The 21,021-nt window shown below is 33.7% G+C and overlaps 1 protein-coding gene across 7 annotated transcripts in view; it reads left to right on the top strand.

Moving 5' to 3' along the window:
- The window catches only part of PDS5B (PDS5 cohesin associated factor B), a 160,071-nt gene that overhangs the window by 108,115 nt on the left and 30,935 nt on the right, over positions 1 to 21,021 (top strand). For all 7 annotated transcript variants that reach the window (XM_020290441.2, XM_076009501.1, XM_076009503.1 and 4 more), the window contains 5 exons: positions 1,929 to 2,052; positions 4,122 to 4,280; positions 10,428 to 10,496; positions 11,899 to 12,035; positions 15,668 to 15,791. In XM_020290441.2, the coding sequence (XP_020146030.1) occupies positions 1,929 to 2,052; positions 4,122 to 4,280; positions 10,428 to 10,496; positions 11,899 to 12,035; positions 15,668 to 15,791 (613 nt within the window). The remainder of the gene's footprint in view (positions 1 to 1,928; positions 2,053 to 4,121; positions 4,281 to 10,427; positions 10,497 to 11,898; positions 12,036 to 15,667; positions 15,792 to 21,021) is intronic.

Genomic DNA, 21,021 nt, shown 5'->3' with positions numbered 1-21,021 from the left:
TAGGTATGTAGTAGGCTGTGCCATCTGGGTTTCTGTAAGTACACTCTGATGTTCACATAAGGATGAAATAATCCAACAGTGCATTTTTCACAACATATCCCTGTTGTTAGATGATACATGACTGTATTTTAAACAAATTAATACAGATATTTGAAGGATGAAAAAGCAAAAAAGTTGCATTGGTAATCCAGAGATACGAATTGCTGGAAGCAGCTACCATCCCTAGGGCTGGTGGGACATCTGGGAGGAAGTGGTGTCAAGAAATAGAGGAGCCTTGTCAGTATTGCCCAATTGGCTGTCCTGGTCATGGTCCTTGTCCTGCACTCCTCTTGATTTGAGAATAGCATAGCCATTTCTACTTTCTTTTTTATTAGTGTTTTTAAAGCCTATCTTCTTCCTTTTTTTTAATCTTCTTGGGACTTAATATTTAAAATAAGTTTCCTATAAATATCCTACTTAGATCCTTTTGTTGTTGTTTTTGTTTTGGTGCTGCCTATTGTCTAGTGCATGGGTCCTCAGACTTTTTAAACAGGGCCAGTTCACTGTCCCTCAGACCGTTGGAGGGCTGAACTATAGTTTTAAAAAAACTATGAACAAATTCCTATGCACACTGCACATATCTTATTTTGAAGTAAAAAACAAACGGGCAAAACACCCGCATGTGGCCCGTGGGCCGTAGTTTGAGGATGCCTGGTCTAGTGTCTGAAACCTTTACCATATTTATCTTTTCTGGGTGTTTAAGGTAGGAGAGTAAATCCAGCCTCAGTTAACACCATCATAATCTGAAGCAGAAGTCCTTTTGTTGTAGTCTTAATTTTCTTTTTTGTGAGTGAGGGTAAACATTTTTTTCATACATTTCAGGGTAATTTGTATGTATTATTTTGAATAGTTTCTACCTTTTTATATCCAGTCCATTTTTCTGTGGTATTGTTGGTCTTTTCATTCTCTATTTTTACGTTAGGAATATTCGTATTTTTATTATAGAATATTAATATAGGAATATTCGTCTATTATTCATCTTTTTATTTACTGTTGGTGTCTTTTGGGAGACTACTCTTAGTGTGATGGATTACTGTACCTCTGAATCTTAGTATTGTAGCACTGTTTTAATATTGGGCAATGAGGAAGATACAGAAGTTGCATTTGCTGTGAGATGATTGAATAATAGTTGAATTAAGAGCTCCCGCTTCATTCAGTATTCATTTTAAGTTTCTGAGTGGTAAAATGTTATGATACATGTTTTGCCCCTTACCTCCCTCAGAAGTCTGCTCAAGTGTTTATCAGAGAGGTCTTCTGTTTAAAGTTGTAACACTCTTATACCTCCCTCCTCGTTCCCTATTCCTATTCGTTTCTTTTCTTTTTTTTCTGTAGCAGCTATCACAATTTGACATAACATAAAATATATGTTATCATTTGTCTTGTCCCTAGAGTGCTAGTAGCACGATAGCAAGGATTTGGAGCCTTTATTAATGTCTGGCACATAATGCTTAATAAGCATTGGTTATTAAGATTTTCCTTTATGTAAGTTGTTCTTGCACAAAGGGAAAGGTGAATTGGAAGAGGCAGAAACTTGAGAAAGAAGGGACAGTTTAAATTTCATCATATGTGGCAATGATAGCAGTGAGGATAAAAGAGAAGGGCCTAATGCAAATGACTGTAAAAAGAGGGAGTGGGTCACCAGCCTTGTTTGTGTTTGTAATTGTTCAAAGAAAAAACAAAATACTTGTATTTGGATTATATTTTTAATATAGATATTTATAAAGCAAAATTATAGGCCATTGAAAATGAGTCTGAGTAGATCTTGGTGATTTTTTCTTTTGTTCTCTCAAAACATTACTTAAAAAACACAAACATTAAAGTATCTAACAGAAGTCATGTTGGTTTTTCTGGTTGATTGTTTTTCTTTGATTTTTTTTTTTTTTTTTTAGAGCCTTGCTTCCTGTTTTACATCACAAATCTAAAAAAGGACCCCCTCGTCAAGCCAAATATGCCATTCATTGTATCCATGCAATATTTTCTAGTAAAGAGACCCAGTTTGCACAGATATTTGAGGTAATCAGAAACATTTTTTTCCATATGCCATATTTTAGTTAAAAAACAAATATTGATGATTTTATGGAATGTTCACATTTGGTAATGCATCATTTTGTCTATTTTCAGAGTTTGAATCAGCAAAGCAACATTGATAAGTTGTTAAAATATGAAAATAATCTGAGTATTTAGATGTGTAATACTAACTCAAATTCATAAATTAAGCATAGTATAATATTTTTGACATTGCTATATATATATTTAGAGACATTTTTGTTACTGTAATTAAAATCATATTTATAGATAGTAGGTAACAAATGATTATTCTGTCAATTGAAAAAAAGTTCAAAAAATTTGAATTCTGTTTAAGATACTACTGAAATATAGGATTTTATAAATCAATACTAACTGGTACTATAAAGTAAATAAATTTATACTTCTATGAATGACTAATTTTATGTCAGATGTAAAATTTCTTTTCAATATATATTTCATATTATTTTCTCTATATTTTAAATAGCCTTTTCCCCCAAGCATTGCAATTTTATTGCTGTATATTATAATTAGGAGCTAACTGTAGTATTGTTATTATAAATAAAAGCTAAGTAGAAAGTCTGTAAAATCCTAAAAAGATCAGGAGCCTTGCGTTAAGTCAAAACAATTTGGAAATTATACTGAAACTCCTTACCATAAATACTTTGATTTGTTATCTCTGTTTTGGAATTTTTTATGCTAATTTTGGCATATTTTCATATATTAATAAAAATTAATACATGAAATACAATTCAGGTTAAAGACCTGAATGAGGAAAAAAAGTAGTTTTCTTTATCTTCCAAACACCACCTTTGTTATAGATAGCAAATCATTTAATTTTTGTGTTTTTTGGAGTGGATATTTCTGTAGTCTGTTTTTGTGTGTGAGAATGGCTTTTAATAAATTCATGTTGATTTATAAGGAACTTTTGTTTTTCATGGATAATCTTTTTGTTCCTTTCAATGACGATTACAATGATAATACTAATATAACTTGCATTTGTAGGGTAGTTTTATTTTCATTTTGATATTATATCTGCTGTCTTATCTTTACAAGAACCAAACCTATAGTCCTCCCACTATAACACAAAAGGTTGTCTGGCTTTCTGAGAAAAGGTTTCATAGAGATATCTGGTCTTTTTGAGGTTGCTGCTGATCTAGGATCTGGCCATTAATTTTGCTTTTTCAGAAATAATTTTATTAACTTTGGAAAATATTAAACTTATAGTAAACTAATTGAACAAGCTTTTTATAGTTGTCATATTTTTGTTTATAATATGAACAACTAACTGGCACTTAGCTAGGTGTGCAATGGAAGTATTGAGAGAAGTCACCAAATGAAAAAGAAGTAAACGCATTTAAATATATTCTTGACTAAATGAAACCTCACATCGCCCTCATAATTTGGGAAAGAACAGTTTTGTGTTGCTTTTCCAGCCTACAATTCTTGGCTTGAATGTTTGGTTCAGTGTGAGAGAATAGAGCAATAACTTTTCATTAAAATGTAGCATTAGAATTTCAGATAGAAAATACATTCACTTGCTTCAGAATCAAAAGATGCAAAAAGAATATGCAGGGAAAAGTCATCTCACCCATTTATTTCCAGCCACCCAGTTCCCTTTCCCACAGGCAGGGTATTGTTAAAAGTTTCTAAATGTACTTTTCTATACATATTTTATTTATAGGATGTATAAATACGCACACACATTTTGTTGCTCTTTTCTCCCCTTATGCCAATGATAGCATATTTTCATCATAAACTGTATAGTCATATATATGGTCATATATATTGTCATAAACTATATGCTTCATAATATGATTCTTCATACTGAATTAATGTTTCTTCACCTGCCTTTAAAATGTGAGTTGTGCAAAACTGAAAATGTTTGAACCTTTTGCCTTCTAGACATAGAAGTCTAAATGTAAGCTTAAGTTACTGCTTAAAGTGTATATTTCTTGAAACTTTTGTAGTTTTTGTAATTTCAAGATGAAATATGTGAAGAATTCATTTGCATATGTATAAAGGTGAATATATTTTCCTCCCCCCCCCATTTTCAGCCTCTGCATAAGAGTCTAGATCCAAGCAATCTGGAGCATCTTATAACACCATTGGTTACTATTGGCCATATTGCTCTCCTTGCACCTGATCAATTTGCTGCTCCATTGAAATCTTTGGTAGCTACTTTCATCGTGAAAGATCTTCTCATGAATGATCGGGTAATTTATATTTTTTGGATTTGTATTCTTCATAATATTGCCTTTCAAAATTTTATCCAGCAAAGAGACAAGTGAAATGATGCCAACAACACTTTCATTTGGCTGCCTTTATTTTAGGTTTTCCACTTTTTGAAAATATGTTGTATCTTCATTAGAAGTAAAATAGCATTGAAATATCTCTTTAGTATGACCTCGAATACATTCCTCGATAAATACAAAATATCACCTGATTCTATTTCGGCTTTACAGGAGTTTAATTTTTATCATCTATTTTAAAAATAAGTAGTTCACAGTGTGGTGGTCATGACTATAGTTGATCCTTTCCCTACATGCCAATAGAGAATGAAAAGAGCCTTCGGAGAAAACACTGGAAGAGAAACAATGATTTTGTTTGTCTCCAATTTGTGTGTATCTGGGGTAAGGCATGTTTGAATCTAGGAGAACTGACCTTCTCATAGTTGTATGGGTGTGTGTGTGTGTGTGTGTGTACGTGTACGTACACGTACACACACACACACATACACATAGAGACTCATATATAACCAACCATCAGTTTTTTTGTCTGCTGTTCCTTCAGCACTCTACTAGGTTCTTTGGAGAAATAAAAGAAATGTGAGATAAAGTTTCTCTTCTAAAATTTAAAGGCAATGTAAATAGTGATATTTGGGTTAATCTGCCATCTAATTTTTTATTTTCAATTTTCAACCAGTTATATGTCCATTTTTCTCTTTTTTTATTTTTGATTAATTAAATATTTTTATTCCATTTTCCCCTTTACTGGACAGTTTTACATATTGCTGTTTTAGTAGGTGCCCTAGAAATTACAACACGTACTTTTGGTTTATTCAAGGCCAGTGTCAATTAGTCTGTTTTGAACTTTCAGTACAACACAGAGAACCTTTTAAAACTAATTCCTTTTACTCTCTGATGCTTTTTTGTGCTCTTGTTCATGTAGGACTACTGTTATTTTATACAGTTAATATTGATTTAGATTTGCCAATGTATTTTCTTCTTTTGTTTTTCATTCCTTTCTTTGGGGTGATTTTCTTTCTATCTCAGAAACTATAGTATTTCTTCTAGTGTGGATTGCTGCCAATGCATTCTCTCAGTTTTTCCTATGAAAATGTCTGTATTTTACCTTCTTTTTTTAAAGATATTTTCTCTGGGTTTAGAATTCTAGACTGGTACATTTTCCCCCCATCAGTGATTCGAATTTATTATTTCATTATCTTCCATTTTCTTATCTTTTCTCTTGAAGTCTCCTGACAGTCTTGTTCCTGTGAAGGTTTTCTATCATTAAAGCAGTGAATACTTTTAATATTTTCTATTTTGCATTGGTTTTGAGTTTTACTGTGGTTTGTCTGTGTGCTTTTCTTCACATATATCCTCCTTGGGGCTTACAGCTCTTCTCGAGTGTATGGCTTACTACTTTCATAAATTTTGAATAACATTCAGCATTATCTTTTCAGATACTACTGTTTCTTTTTCATATTCTCCCATCCAGGTAATAACCAGCCTGACCCTGCTTAGCTTTTTGAAATCAAATGAAATCAGGTGTTTGGCCATAGACTATTTCATACTCTCTTCTCTCACTGCAGTTCTGTTTACACATTTTACACATACTTTTTTTTTGCTGTGACCCAGCTGTCTGGCACACTTTTTGTGTACTTTTCTGCCAGCCACCTCATGTTTCAGTTTTTGTTTTTTTCTGATCTATCTTTGAATTCACCCTCTTTACTATCTTATAGTAGTTAAGCTCATACATTGAATCTTAACTGCATTTATTTTTTTTATTTGGGTGTTTATATGTATGTATGTATTTCAATTGTATAATTTTATTATTGTTTTTAAACATAGCTTTTAGTTCCCTGCCAGAATTTGCTTATCATTTAATCCTTGAACATCTTAAAGTTCATATCTGTTAGTCTGATTATCTCTCTTGTGACTCTTTTTCTCTTGTCTATTTTTTTCTTTCAGTTTTTCTGTCAAGTCTTGTCTTGCACATATGTTGTTTTTGATTGAGTGATAGACTTTTTGTATGAAGAGTTGGTGAGATAATTGGAGGCTCTGGGCAAATTTATATTCTTCCAGAGAGGATTTACTTTTGCTTCTGGAAGGCAGTTAAACTGTAATCATATCACCCGCTTCCAACTGAAAGCGAGGCTTCGGTTTTTGTGATAGGCTTATTCTTTTTCTACTTTATGTCTAGGGTATATTTGTTTAGGGTCCACCCAAAAGTCTAGGGTGTTTAACAAGGCCTCTACTCCTTGTTTGGTCTAGCATTCCAAATCTTGTCCATGTGGCTCTGTGACAGTGATGAAAGTTTTGCTTAACTTTTCATCCCCTCTCTTTCACTTTCAGAACCAGCATTTATCTGTGTGAGAAAATTTATCTTAATGCCAGACTCAAATCTTTTGATTTCCGTTCTCTTTTGAAACTTAGCCCTGCAAATTCTCACTGCTTTGGTAGCTCTCTGTTCTTTTCAAATGGATTTTTTAAGAAAGTATTTTGTGCAGCCTTTCTTTTTGTTCCAGTGGGAAAATTGGTTCAAAACAACCTAGTCAGGTGTTGTCAAAAACAGAACTCTTTGCCACTTTTAATCTATTAATTTGTCTTGTTTTATGTTATATTTGATATATACAAAGGAATATATGGATTTGTAGAAATTATGTTTTATAACACAGTGAACACCCTTGAACTGTTACTTTCTGGTTTTATTACTCTTCAGTGCTTTCTTTCTATTTCCTTCCTGCCCCTGGTACCCACTTTCTTGAATTTTGGATTTGCTATTCCCTAATAACAACAGCAAAAATCATTTTGCCAATTTAGTTTTACTTGTTCTTGAAGTTTATAAAAATGATGTCATACCATATATAGTCTTGGGTGACTTGCTTTTATCACAGCACGTTTGTTTCTAAGAATCTTTGTTATTAAATGTCACCGTGGTTTATTCATTTATTACTCAATATTATTTAATTGCAGGAAATAACTCATTTATTCTCTTAGTGGACTGGGGAATGCTTCTATTTTTTCCCTCTTGAACAGTGCTGCTATGAATGTTCTTATAGGAACCTCTTGCTACATATGGGCATGATTTCTCTAGGTTTTATCCCTATAAGTTAAATTGATGAAGCATAGTATATATACATATTTAACTTTTCACTTTGTTGTCAGACTGTTTTTCAAAACAATTAAAACTTATTATTTTCCTATCATCATATGTAACATAATTTTTAGATTTCTTAATTTTTGCTCATCTGATATAAAATAGTGTTTCACTATAATTTCCATTTCCCTTGTTACTAATGAAGTTTGTATGTCTAGTCACCATTCATGTTACCTCCTTTCTGAAATTCCTTTCAATGTCTTTTGTTCTTTTTTTTCCTTTGGGTTGTCTTTTCCCCATAGGTAATCCTTATATACATTAATCTTATCAGATACATGTCACAGTATCTTCATAAAATGCATAACACCCAAATTATGATGTGTTTTTTTTTTTTTGTTTTTTTTTTGAGACAGAGTCTCACTTTGTTGCCCAGGCTAGAGTGAGTGCCGTGGCGTCAGTCTGGCTCACAGCAACCTCAATCTCCGGGGCTCAGCGATCCTACTGCCTCAGCCTCTCAAGTAGCTGGGACTACAGGCATGTGCCACCATGCCCAGCTAATTTTTTGTATATATATTTTTAGCTGGTCAATTAATTTATTTCTATTTTTTTTTGGTAGAGACGGGGTCTCGCTCAGGCTGGTTTCGAACTCCTGACCTTGAGCAATCCGCCCACCTCGGCCTCCCAAAGTGCTAGGATTACAGGCGTGAGCCACCACGCCCGGCCTATGATGTGTTTTTACACTTCTTTATTGTGTCCTTTGAACAACAGTTATTACTTTTAATGTAGCTGTATTTATCATTCCTTTCTTTTGTAGTTAATGCTTTTTACATGTTGTTTAAGAAATCCTTCCCTACTCTAATGTCATAAAAATAGTCTACCATATGTTCTAAAAATTTGAAGGCTTTTTTTCACACAGAAAAGAAATTTAATCCATCTGGAATTGATTTATTTGCTTCTTTTTATACTGTGATGTAAGGATTCCATTTCTTTTTACTCCCCATCAGGGTTACTAAATTTCCCAGCACAACTTATTGAATAATCTTACCTTCTAGTCATCTGCACTGTTACCACTCATGTATCATATATAGCTTATGTTCTTTTCCACTATTTTGTTTGCTCATCCACAGATGTTTGTTTTTCTTTAAAGTTTTATAGTTTTCTCTAAAAAGAAAATTTTAAGATTTCTCTTACATAACTTAGGTACTAAAGTTTTTAAAATTATGTTTTATGTTTGTGGTTGATTTGGGGAGTTACTTTGTAGTTTCATTTTATTTCCATTTTTCTTACTAAACTCTTGTCTGTTTTTTTTTTTTACTCATATCATTTATAGAGTACCAGTTTTTGTTTTGTTTTGTTTTGTTTTTTGAGACAGAGTCTCACTTTGTTGCCCAGGCTAGAGTGAGTGCCATGGCGTAAGCCTCACTCACAACAACCTCAATCTCCTGGGCTCAAGCAATCCTACTGCTTCAGCCTCCCAAGTAGCTGGGACTACAGGCATGTGCCACCGAGCCCGGCTAATTTTTTGTATATATATTAGTTGGTCAACTAATTTCTTTCTATTTATAGTAGAGACGGGGTCTCTCTCTTGCTCAGGCTGGTTTCGAACTCCTGACCTCTAGCAATCCGCCCGCCTCGGCCTCCCAGAGTGCTAGGATTACAGGCATGAGCCACTGTACCCGGCTTGGATTAAATATTTTTGTGTTGTATATTATTCACTAATTATTTCAAATGGATTGCAGTTTGTAAACTTACTTTCTTGAATTCTAGTGTTCATTCTTGAATACTACAATATCTTGAATACTAGAATTCTGTGTTTTGAGTCAGTGGCTACAGTAAATTCAGAACATTGTTTCTTGGCATCTAATCTTACAGTTGAGAAACCTGAAGTTGATCTGATTCTTGCTGCTTGTTTGTAGCTTCCCCATGGAAACTTTTGGGATTTTCTTGACATTGTTAGTTCAAAAATTTCATTATGATGTGCTTGATACCTTTTTCATTGTTTTCATTTCATTTTAATACTTTGAAGGTACTTCTCAACTGACTCATTGAGTCTTAAGCTATTTGTGAATCTTTATGTGTTTGGGGAGTGTTTTTTTCTGGATGTTTGGGCTCTCTAGCTCTGTTAATTTTTTTAGTGCACATTTTGTGTTTTCCAAAAATTTCCTATGATTCTGGCCTTCTTTTGGCCTCTTTTTTCTAGCCCTACTAACTAGTGTATTTGTGCGTGTGTGTGATTTGCCACTTTAGTGGGATGTAAGTAACAAGGTATTAATGCATGTTTTCTGTTATCTTTCTTGAACTAGAAACCTTTCTAATTTTTCCCCTGCTCAGAATTTTTTTTGTTTTTGTTTTTAATAACCTTTCCTCCTGTCTAAGTACTACACCTTTGGCTCCATTGATTTGGGTTTATTGTTGTTTTTTGAGACGGGGTCTTGCTCTGTTGCCTAGGCTGGAATGCAGTAGTACAGTCAATATCTCATTGTAATTTTGAATTCCTGAGCTAAAAGGATCTTCCTGCCTCAGCCTCCAGAGTAGTTAGGGCTACAGTTGCATGCTACCACATCTAGTTAATTTATTTTTATTTTTTTTTAGAGACAGGGTCTTGCTATGTTGCCCAGGCTGGTCTTGAATTCCTGGCCTTAAGTGATCCTCCCACCTTGGCTTCCCAAAGTGTTGAGATTACAGGTGTGAGCCACTCACCTGGCCTTCGTTGATTTTTTTTTTAAATCCCTAATCTTTGCCACCTGCCTTACATAATTTAATCATTAGTCTCAAAAGGGGCTAAGTAAGGGAGTATGTGCAACAGGTCCTACCATACACCTGGAAAGAACCAACTAGTGATGGCTCTGTAAGTGCTGTATATGGGTGCTAGTGAAGATATGCCTTTCAACCTTTTTTTAGTAAATAGGGTTATTAGATGGGGTATTTTAGTCACATATAATGACTGTCACTGCAGAAGATAAGGATTTCATTCATTCATTAAGTAGTAATTGAACATGATAATTCATATTCATGTTTTAAAGTCCTTTATTTTTGTTTAGCTTCCAGGAAAAAAGACAACTAAACTTTGGGTTCCAGATGAAGAAGTATCTCCTGAGACAATGGTGAAAGTGAGTAATATGCGTAGATCTGTTGATTTTAATATACTTAATATATTATAATACTACTAAAGGTATTAAAATTTCTATTTGTTACAAAGAAATGGCTGTTAAAATCACTCAAGTATTTGTATTTGTTATATGATATTATCTCATTTGCTGTGAGAGTGTAGGGTAGTAATGAGAAACCTGAGTCTTGTGGCAAACTGCATATAATCTAAGAAAAGTTTGAAAATTGTTTCCATGTGCCTGCTTCCTAGATATCACTGTTTTAATAGCAAATGGCAATGCTGGTTTTTATGGACATTCTCCTGTTCAGTAAAGACAGTAATTCAGATTTTTGCCTGTTCATCTACTCCATGGGATTTAATAAAAATATTTTTATTTTTTAAAAATTTAGCATGTAATTCCTTGAATTAGTGACTCCTCACGCGTGTAGAGAGTATTGATTTATTAAAACCATCTGTGGTCTATAGCATAGACCTCATCTCAATCTATTGCCAAGGTGCGAAGGCCAGGAGCAAATATATTAAATATTATTTTTCTAGTTATAATTTCTTATAAATCCTTTCAGGCTGTGTGTGTATATATTTTTATATTTCACATTATGTACTACTTTTTTACATTAGTCTAGCTTCAGATTCTGATTCTATTTTTTCACACCTGTAAAGCAGCCTTACTTTTAGAATGATGCTTGATACTTTGAGTCCCATTATAAACCTATTTTCTTAGCATTGGTCTCAAGCAACACTTGGTGTAGTTGTGAGCAGCACTGAACTAGAAGGCAGACCACCTGTGAACCATATAAGTTCATACTTACCAGATGCCCAGGAAAGATTCTTCAGAGTGTCTTCTATATACCAAACACTGTTCAAGACCCACTTAGCTCCTGTACCACAGCTCTGTAAAAAGCTGAGATAATATGTACATCCATTTAAAAAGAGGTAACCTGTACTTCTTCAAAAGGGTTGTTGTAAATATTAAAGGAAGTAACAAGTATAAAAGTACTTAAGTACTTCATAATTATAAAATATAGTATAAATGTGAGGCAGTATCAATTCTCAGGCAGAAAAGATTGAATATAGTTAAGTTGGGAACTTAACTTTTCTGATTAGGGAAGTTAGCATGATTTTACTCTAGGTTCTAAAGGGTGGAAGGCTTGTTGGGAAAACATTTGAAAAAATAATAGCAACTGAAACAGTCTTTAGTCATTTCTTTTCGTTTTTTCTTGCCATTCTCCTGGAGGTTGAAACATTTTTAATTTAAAATTATCTTCTTATATATGTAAAAGAATAATTCTTTTTTATTTTTTTAAAAGCATCCATTGAAAACATTTTCTGATTTTTTTAAAGTTGATATGGAAATTATTTTAAAATGTACCAATGTTTTATTTCTCAACTTGTGTTTTAAATAGATTCAGGCTATTAAAATGATGGTTCGATGGCTACTTGGAATGAAAAATAATCACAGTAAATCAGGAACTTCTACCTTAAGATTGTTAACAACAATATTGCATAGTGATGGAGACTTGACAGAACAGGGGAAAATTAGGTACGCAATTACCACTTCAAAGTTCTTTTGATTGTATAGTATTTCAACTCCTGATGTAACTGTTGAATAGTGCAGTTTCTTTTTGAAAAAATAATTTGTATCTCTTTGTACATATGCATATATTTTTACAGTAATATGCTTTTGTACAGTGTTTATTTTACAATGGCAGCCACATGTCTGGTGCAGGGTACCGTTACACATTGTAAGTATTTTAAACAATAGATGCTTACTCTTGGGGAAATCTAATGTGAACGTGTTAGTGTATCAATAAATAAATTATGTTTCACATTCTTATTAATGTCTAAAGGGAGAACAACAGACTGATGGAAGGCAACTTATTGAGTCTGTTTCCAGAAGTATAAGTAGCTGCTTATTTTAAAAATGTACATTTTTAAAAATGAACACACTTTTTTGGTGTGATTTTATTTTGCTTTGTTTGAAGGAGGTATTGTATAGTGATTGAAAACATGGATTCTGGAACCCAACATCAAAACCTGGCTGTGCCACTTACTAGTTAGTTGACCATTGCAAGTCGCTTTAACATCTCAATACCTCAGTTTCCTTGCCTATAAAATATAAATAATGGCAATTATGCATGTGTATCTTATCTAGCTATTATGATATAATTGAGTTATATAAGGTATTTAACACACTACCTAGCACATAGTAATAAGCATTGATGATGGCAATGGTTGTTACGTCAGTGTTAGCTAAAATTTAGAGATTTGTCTTGTATGTAAACACAGGTGCCACTAGTGTTACTTCTTATTAACATAAAATAGGACAATAACTTAGCCTTCATATATCAAGCTTAAAGACCTTAATGAGAAAACATAAAAAGGTGACTGCCAGCTGCTTTTTACTTTTTTGTCTTCATTTTTATTCTCTTTGTATGTTTTGCTTGTACTTTACTCTTTGCATAGAATGCTAACAGTAGCACATCCTTCTCAAACAAAACAGAAAAATATAAAACTTGGTAAACTATTTATTTTGTATATACAGCTGATCTGTCTACCTTCTTATATTCTAGTTAGTTGTTTTCATCTCTCTACTCCCATAATTTATATATACCAATGTTTGGGACTTTATAAATAATAAGTAAATTTTTTTTTTTTTTTTTGAGACAGAGTCTCACTCTGTTGCTTGGCCTTAGAGTGCTGTGGCATCAGCCTAGCTCAGAGCAACCTCTAACTCCTTGGCTCAAGCAATCCTTCTGCCTCAGCCTCTCAAGTAGCTGAGACTACAGGCATGTGCCACCATGCCTGGCTAATTTTTTCTATATATTTTTAGTTGTTCAGCTAATTTCTTTCTATTTATAGTAGAGATGGGGTCTAGCTCTTGCTCAGGCTGCTTTCGAACTCCTGACCTTGAGCAACCCGCCAGCCTTGGCCTCCCAGAGTGCTAGGATTATAGGCGTGAGCCACCGTGCCTGGCTGATTTTGTCTCTTAAGTTAATTTATTATTTACATTATTTTATACTTCTTATTTCCCCGGTTATATTCAGCTGTATACGCTTTTATTAGAGAAGCAATATACCTTAGTGGTTAACAACATGGAGGCAAATTGAAGGCATATTACACAGCTTAAAATTCAGGTTTCACCTTCCGCTGTTGATCAGCTGTTTTTATTTATCAGCAAGTTATTTAACTTCTACATGTTTCAGATTCCTCATCTGTAAAATAACAACTATCTCCTTTTAGGGTTTATGTAAAGAATGACATATTAAAATATGTAAAGTAATTGCAGTGATATGTGGTATATAGTGTCAAGTAAGCTGTGTTCTATGGAACCCATATGACATTCAGGAACATTTAAGGGCTGCGTAGTGTTGGAGTAAGAGTTATTATTGGTAGAAACAAAGTAGATAGAGCCTTGGAGATGGGGGTGGGGTTCTGTCCTTTGCTTAAATAGGAAGCCTGCTTTTTTGTGTGTTTCTACCTTAAACTTTTGTGTAAGATTTTATTTGAAGGAAAGTTTCTTCTGCTTAATAAAGCTAAAAACTAAAACCAAAAGTTTACTACAATTACATGTTATATGTTGTGTGTGTGTGTATTTTTTTAAAGACTTACAGGATTAAATTAAATAGAAACCTCTTGTCTAGATGGGAGATTTTAAAAATAGATATGTAGGAAGCATCTGTTGTCCATATCTGTGGGGAAAATATCCAACAACTGGCATGTACACTCTGCACTGAGAACTATGATTTACCTATTAATAAATACTTGGAATATTGTTAATGATGAACTGAAAAGCACCTCTGAGACATGTCCTATAAGTTTAGAACCTTACTAAAGTTGCCAAGTATTCATCAGTATTTTTTACGTAATCCTTAGAAAGGTAAAGGAAAAGTCTTTAACCAGCTAGATTGTTAGATCTTGGAAAATTAAGACTGTCTTTTCTTTTAAATCCTCCATAGTGCAATAGATGATAGTCATATATTTGTTATATAAATGTTGAAAGATAATCTTTTACTATAGAACTACAAAGGAGGTTCTAATTAAGGACCACAACTTTCCCCTCCTTACATACAAAAGATCCCTGTAATTCAGCTAATAAAACACTATATTAGGGAAAATTGTTTAAATGTATTTAGTAGTCTTGAATTCTATGAAGTGTGCTTCGTTTAGCAGTTTTCCTTCTGTGAATTTAAAAGGAGCCTCTTGGTAATATTTGAAAAGTTCAATCCTAGCTAAGAATAGTAATGTTTTATCTACTATGCCTGCTTTCATTATACAGAATATCCCAAATGTCTTCATACAAAGGAAACATTTTATAAAATTTTGTAGTAAATATTTTGTAAATAAAGGTATATTTAGCTACAATTTCCCATTTTTCCTATGTATGATGACTTTTGGGACACTGTATTTCTTCTGTGCTTAGCACAGTAGTTGTGGTTGATGTACTAGTGAGTTATGACATTTTTATGCCTAATGTATAAGTAAACATATCTCAAAAAAATCTATAGTAGAATACTTAACACCTAATAACTAAACATGCAAATAGATTTCTAGTAGGCTTGACTATGAGCTTTTTTTGTGTAAGATTAGAGACTTGAATGACTTTTAGTGACACTAGCATAGACTTATGTTTAAGAGATGAATTTTATAATATTAAACACTATCTTCCAAAGCTAAGTGAACATAATATAGTATCAGTATCACTAAATTATTTTCTTAGTTCATTCAGGCTGCTATAACAAAATACCATAGAGTGGACAACAGAAATTTATTTCTCACAGTTTTGAAGGCTGGGAACTTCCAGATAAGGATGCAGCATGGTTGGTTTCTGGTGACAGCCCTCTCCTGCCTGGGTTGTAGACTTTTGATTTCTTGCTGTGTCCTCAAATGGCAGAAGTGGCAAACAAGCTCCCTTAGGGCACTTTTGTAAGGGTACTAATCCCATTCATGAAGGTTTCAGCTCCATGGCATAATTGCCTCCTAATACAGTCACCTTAGTGTTTGAATTTTAAGATGAATTTTGGGGGGAAACAAACATTCAGAATACAGCATTTTCTCCTTTTTTTTTTTATTTTTTACTAGAAGAATTTTTACAGAATTAGACATACAAAGTAGGAAGAATTTTATGTAGACATTTAGAAATCTAATCTATATTCATTCTTGCTCATTTTCCAGTAAACCAGATATGTCACGCCTGCGACTTGCTGCTGGGAGTGCTATTGTGAAGCTGGCACAGGAACCCTGTTACCATGAAATCATCACATTAGAACAGTATCAGCTATGCGCATTAGCTATCAACGTAAGGAAAATGGCAATATAAAATGACTTCAGATGGGTTTTGACTTTTAGGAAGAAAAGCATCCACTATGAATTTAGATCAAAATTTTGAATGATTATGTTTTCTTTTGGAAAATTAGTACATGATAAACATTTCAGAGTTCCAAAACTATCATTTGAATTTGGGGTTGCTAACGCAGTGCAGTTGATTCTTGTTATTTGCAGTAGTTCTCTTCTCTTCTTTTCCTCTTCCCATTTTCCTTTTCTTTTCTGTTCAAGATAGGGTCTCACTATGTTGCCCAGGTTGGCGTACAGCGGTATGATGGTAGCTCACTGCAGCCTTGAACTCTTGGGCTCAAGCGATCCTCCTGCCTCAGCCTTCTGATAGCCAGAACTACAGGCATGTGCCACCATGCCTGGCTGATTTTTAATTTATTTTTTAGAAACAGAGTCTTGCTATGTTGCGTAGCCTGATCCCGAACTCCTGGCCTCAAGTGATCCTCCCATCTTAGCCTCCTAAGTTGCTGGGAAGATAGACTTGGGTGGCACTGTACCTGGCTATTTGCAGTAGTTTTTTTTTCTCTATGAAATTACTACAAACATTGAATTAGGAATACTTTGATTGCTTTTAGGGTAAACACAAGGATAAGTTCCTTCAAACCTCTGGTTAAAACATTTTTGTCAATCAGTTAATACACAACCTTGTTTTATGTGTGTTTCTGTTTAAAGACACCGTTTCATTAACATTGAATTCATAGTCAACAGAACTATAACTTATGCCTGAACAAAGCTTATCTAGCACATGCATTTTTTTCTGTTATGACAGCCTTCTTGTGCTTTGAAACACCAGACAGCCCTTTGTCACTATGCCTGAGAGCCATTTTAAACAACAGATAAGCCAACAAGCACAAAAATGTGAAAAATGTGGTACTAAATAGACCGCAAAAAGGACACTTTACTTACGGTATGAGACCTGAAACAAGAAGGCAGAGTGTTGCCTTCTTTGACCTCAGCTGGGAATGTGCATGTCTGACTACTCAATTATTTTGCTGCTCTGTGCCTTTACTTTGTATATGACCGAGAAATCACTTCAAGTATTTATTTTTGTGTTTAAAATAAGTTCTAGCCAGTAAACAAATTCCTAAATATAAAATCTGTGAATAATGAGGATTGACTGCACATATTTCATTCCTAAAATGAAAAAAATATATAGAAATTTATAGTTTTATGAAGACATGGCATAGACTAATATCAGGTTGAAAGCATTCCTTACTCGCATTATTATTCAGTAAGTTAAATTTTCAGATTATAAATAGTGGTACGATAATTACGGATTCATATTCCAGTTTTATGGATTTCTTAGAGTAACTTTATATTTTAACTATATCACTTTAGAAGTTTTAGGGAGAAAATTAAAGAAAAAGGACTTTCATAATAGTAAATATAATTCTAGTATGAGTTTTTTATTTATATTTTGGTTATTTTACACATAATTTTTCTATCCTTTTGCAAATAGTCTGAAGAATTTATTTCAGAATCACTATAATTTTTTCTCTCCCCCTCTCCTGTTCCTTCTACTGCTTATTTAAAAATTGCTGCTTATTTATAACCCCTAGACACAATTTAAAATTTTAATTTAAAAATAGGTGTATTTTTAAATTGTAATCATTTTGTCAATTTCTGCTACTTTACTCTTTTAAAACAGGTATTCTAAATCCTGTTTATGATTTGTTTTAGTTTTGTTGCTGTTCAGACAAGACCATTTGAGCAGTGGGATTTTGGGAAGCACCTAACTTCCTGGGCTAGTTTCCTCATTTAATTTTGTAGATAATTTTATTTTGTAAGAAATTGAAAAATTTTTAAAATATATATACATTTCTTAGAAGAAAATAACCTATGTAAGTATGTTTTTTAATTGGTAAGACTTGCAATTTGTTGATTTATCAGGTTCTTGGTTTAATATTTCTTAGAGTATTGGTACTATCATTATTGAAGTGTAAATTAAAAGAAAAACAAAACATAGAAATATATAAAAAGAGATGGACTTTGAAACTTATAAGGTATACAAATTATGTGCCAACTATTAATGTTAAATGTTATATGCAAAAGTATCCACACTTACTGACTTCTAGAGACTTTGTTTTCTAGCATTATATTAGTACATTACCACCTCAAGCACCAAATTCCCAAGGGGAAAGTTCATATGGCCTAAGCTTTAAGATTGCTTTAGAATTCTTTTCACCATGGGACATGTGCTAATGGTTAAAATTCAGTTATTAGCATCTTCTCACAACTTACAAGCAGGTCAAGTTACCCCATTCTAAACAAAACTTTTCTCTATTTCTGTTACTCCGTTATATCATGTTTGTCTCCTGTTTTTAAACTTCCAAACTTCAAGAAAGTGTAATCTATATATCTTTGTCTTTCTTATCCTCTCTTCTCTACACTTATTTTGGTATTTGCCTTCATTGTTTCCAAAAATGCCCTATTGAGGTCCTAATGTCCAGTGATCTTATCATTCTTCATTGCCTTTGCTATGTCATTTGACTCAGCTTATTCCTCCTTTCTTCTTTTTTTTTTTTGAGACAGAGTCTCACTTTGTTGCCCAGGCTAGAGTGAGTGCTCTGGCGTCAGCCTAGCTCACAGCAACCTCAAATTCCTGGGCTCAAGTGATCCTTCTGACTCAGCCTCCCGAGTAGCTGGGACTTCAGGCATGCACCACCATGCCCGGCTAATTTTTCCTATATATATAGTTGTCCAATTAATTTGTTTCTATTTATAGTAGAGACAGGGTCTTGCCCTTGCTCAGGCTGGTTTCGAACTCCTGACCTTGAGCAATCGCCCGCCTTGGCCTCCCAGAGTGCTAGGATTATAGGCGTGAGCCATCGCGTGCTGGCCATCCTCCTTTATTCTTGAAACTCTCTTGTTTTGTTTCTGTCTCTTGATTTTTGTCTTCTCTGACTACATTTTCTGCCTCTTCTTTTTCTTTAAATATATGTATTCTGTTAGGATCTGTCAAGGATCAATTTCAACACTTATACATTCTTGTTTGGCCACCTCATCATCTATGTGAGTGGCTACTATACTAGCAATATCAAGTTTTTTTCCAAGTCTCTGGTCCCACTTAAATGGGACAGATTTTTAAAACTTTTATGTTTTGTGAATATAAAACTGAATTTGTACTATCTCCCAAATTTATTCTCTCTCAACATGTAGTGCCTCAGTAAGTGTTAAATAAATCTGAATGACATTTCTTTTTTTTTTTTTTTTTTTTGAGACAGAGTCTCGCTTTGTTGCCCAGGCTAGAGTGAGTGCCGTGGCGTCAGCCTAGCTCACAGCAACCTCAAACTCCTGGCTCAAGCAATCCTGCTGCCTCAGCCTCCCAAGTAGCTGGGACTGCAGGCATTCGCCACCATGCCCGGCTAATTTTTTGTATATATATTAGTTGGCCAATTAATTTCTTTCTATTTATAGTAGAGACGGGGTCTCACTCTTGCTCAGGCTGGTTTCGAACTCCTGACCTCGAGCAATCCGCCCGCCTCAGCCTCCCAGAGAGCTAGGATTACAGGCGTGAGCCACCGCGCCCGGCTCTGAATGACATTTCTTAGACCTAAAAGCATGATTTATATTTGACTTCTTTGTGTCTTTGTACCTTGTTGCAAAAGTTGCATGTAATTTTGTCCTTTGATCCCCATTATATTATTTTTATTCATACCTTCTTAACCATTTTCATTGCTCTGACCATCACTAGTTCTCAAGACTATTGTGAGGCTTTCTTTATTATTGGATAAATTTCCCTAATCATAGTGATAATAAGATTATTCCCCTGTTCAAAAAATAGGGGCTCATACTTGTAAAAAAAAATTGCACATATTTCACAACCTGGCATTAGAGTCCCTCTAATATATAGCCCTAAATATGCATCTCATTTAGCACTCTACCCTTTACCTACCCTCTTTTAGTGTAGCTGAACAATTTTCTTTTTCTTTTATGTGCCCTATACTTTACTTCTTGTGATTTTATTCTCACCCTTCCATTTTCATACATTCAACCCAACCCTTTCCTCGTATCAAGGCTCAAATACAGTCTTCTCCACAAAACTTGCTCAGATTCTGTTAGCTGGCAGTATTCTCTCTCCTTTTAATTCTCTATGAATTTCACCTGCAGTTTTGTGATATATACAAAACTGCATTGTGTTTTAGTTACTTATGTTCGTGTGGTTTATTTCTTTTGAGTTGAGGCTCTTGAAAGGCAGTGTTATATCTGGGAGGGCCTTGCCATGTATTTGAACAGAAAGTAAATTTGGAGGAATAGAAACTCAATACGAATCTTAACATAATTTAATAATTGCTTAGGTATTTTAGAATTTGGAATTCATTTCATGAAAAATTAACTCTGTACTGCTATGTGCTGTACATTGTTCTAGGTAATGGAAACACAAAGATGAGTAAGTCATTGCTTCAGCCCTCAAGAAGCTAACAGCCTATTGGGAGAACAGAAAATATAGATAAGTCTTGACAATGCAATGAGATACACAAAGTATAAATGACCTATTTACAAGATACTGAAAGTAATTCTGAGGATAATTTGTACTAGAAAAGGCTACTAAAAGTGAATTTGCTTAAGGTAAATTAATTAGACTAAATTTAATCTAATTTAAAATTAATTTCATAGCCAGTAGTGAGTAAAAGCTTTGATTGGAACTTTATCTTGGGGGGAGGGGTGATCTTTGTAGTGTAGACACCATCTGCTTTTTTTCTTACATTTAACCAATAATTTTTTATAACCATAGCCATGAAAGTATCAACTGCTTCTTTTTTGAGTGCATTTTTCTGGTAAAATTATATTACTCTATTATTTCCTTGATTTTCTAACATAGTCAAAAAGATAATCTTTGTAAAAAAATTGAAGACTTCCTCAGTTCTAAGTAACACATTTTGAAATTTTTTATTCCAATGATTCTCTTGAAGTACCTATATGTCATCATTCCTGTCAGTTTTCTCTTCTTCAGTTATATGTTAGTTACCTTGCCTATAATTTGACAGTTCTCCTCCAATATCACTATAATGACTTTTTTGAAACCTGCTACATTTATGACGGTTCACAGATTGACATTGTAATTAATTTGCATTGTATTGGATCCTGAATGATTTAGTGAGAGCGACAAAAACATGGTCTTGGTTGAAGATATTATCAAAGTGGGGGGCAGGGATATTTGAGTAGAGATTTTTACTTTTTACTTTTTATTTATT

This window comes from Microcebus murinus, chromosome 13 (genome assembly GCF_040939455.1).
Source record: "Microcebus murinus isolate Inina chromosome 13, M.murinus_Inina_mat1.0, whole genome shotgun sequence".
Taxonomy (NCBI): domain Eukaryota; kingdom Metazoa; phylum Chordata; class Mammalia; order Primates; family Cheirogaleidae; genus Microcebus; species Microcebus murinus.
This window is presented reverse-complemented; position numbering and strand designations above follow the sequence as displayed.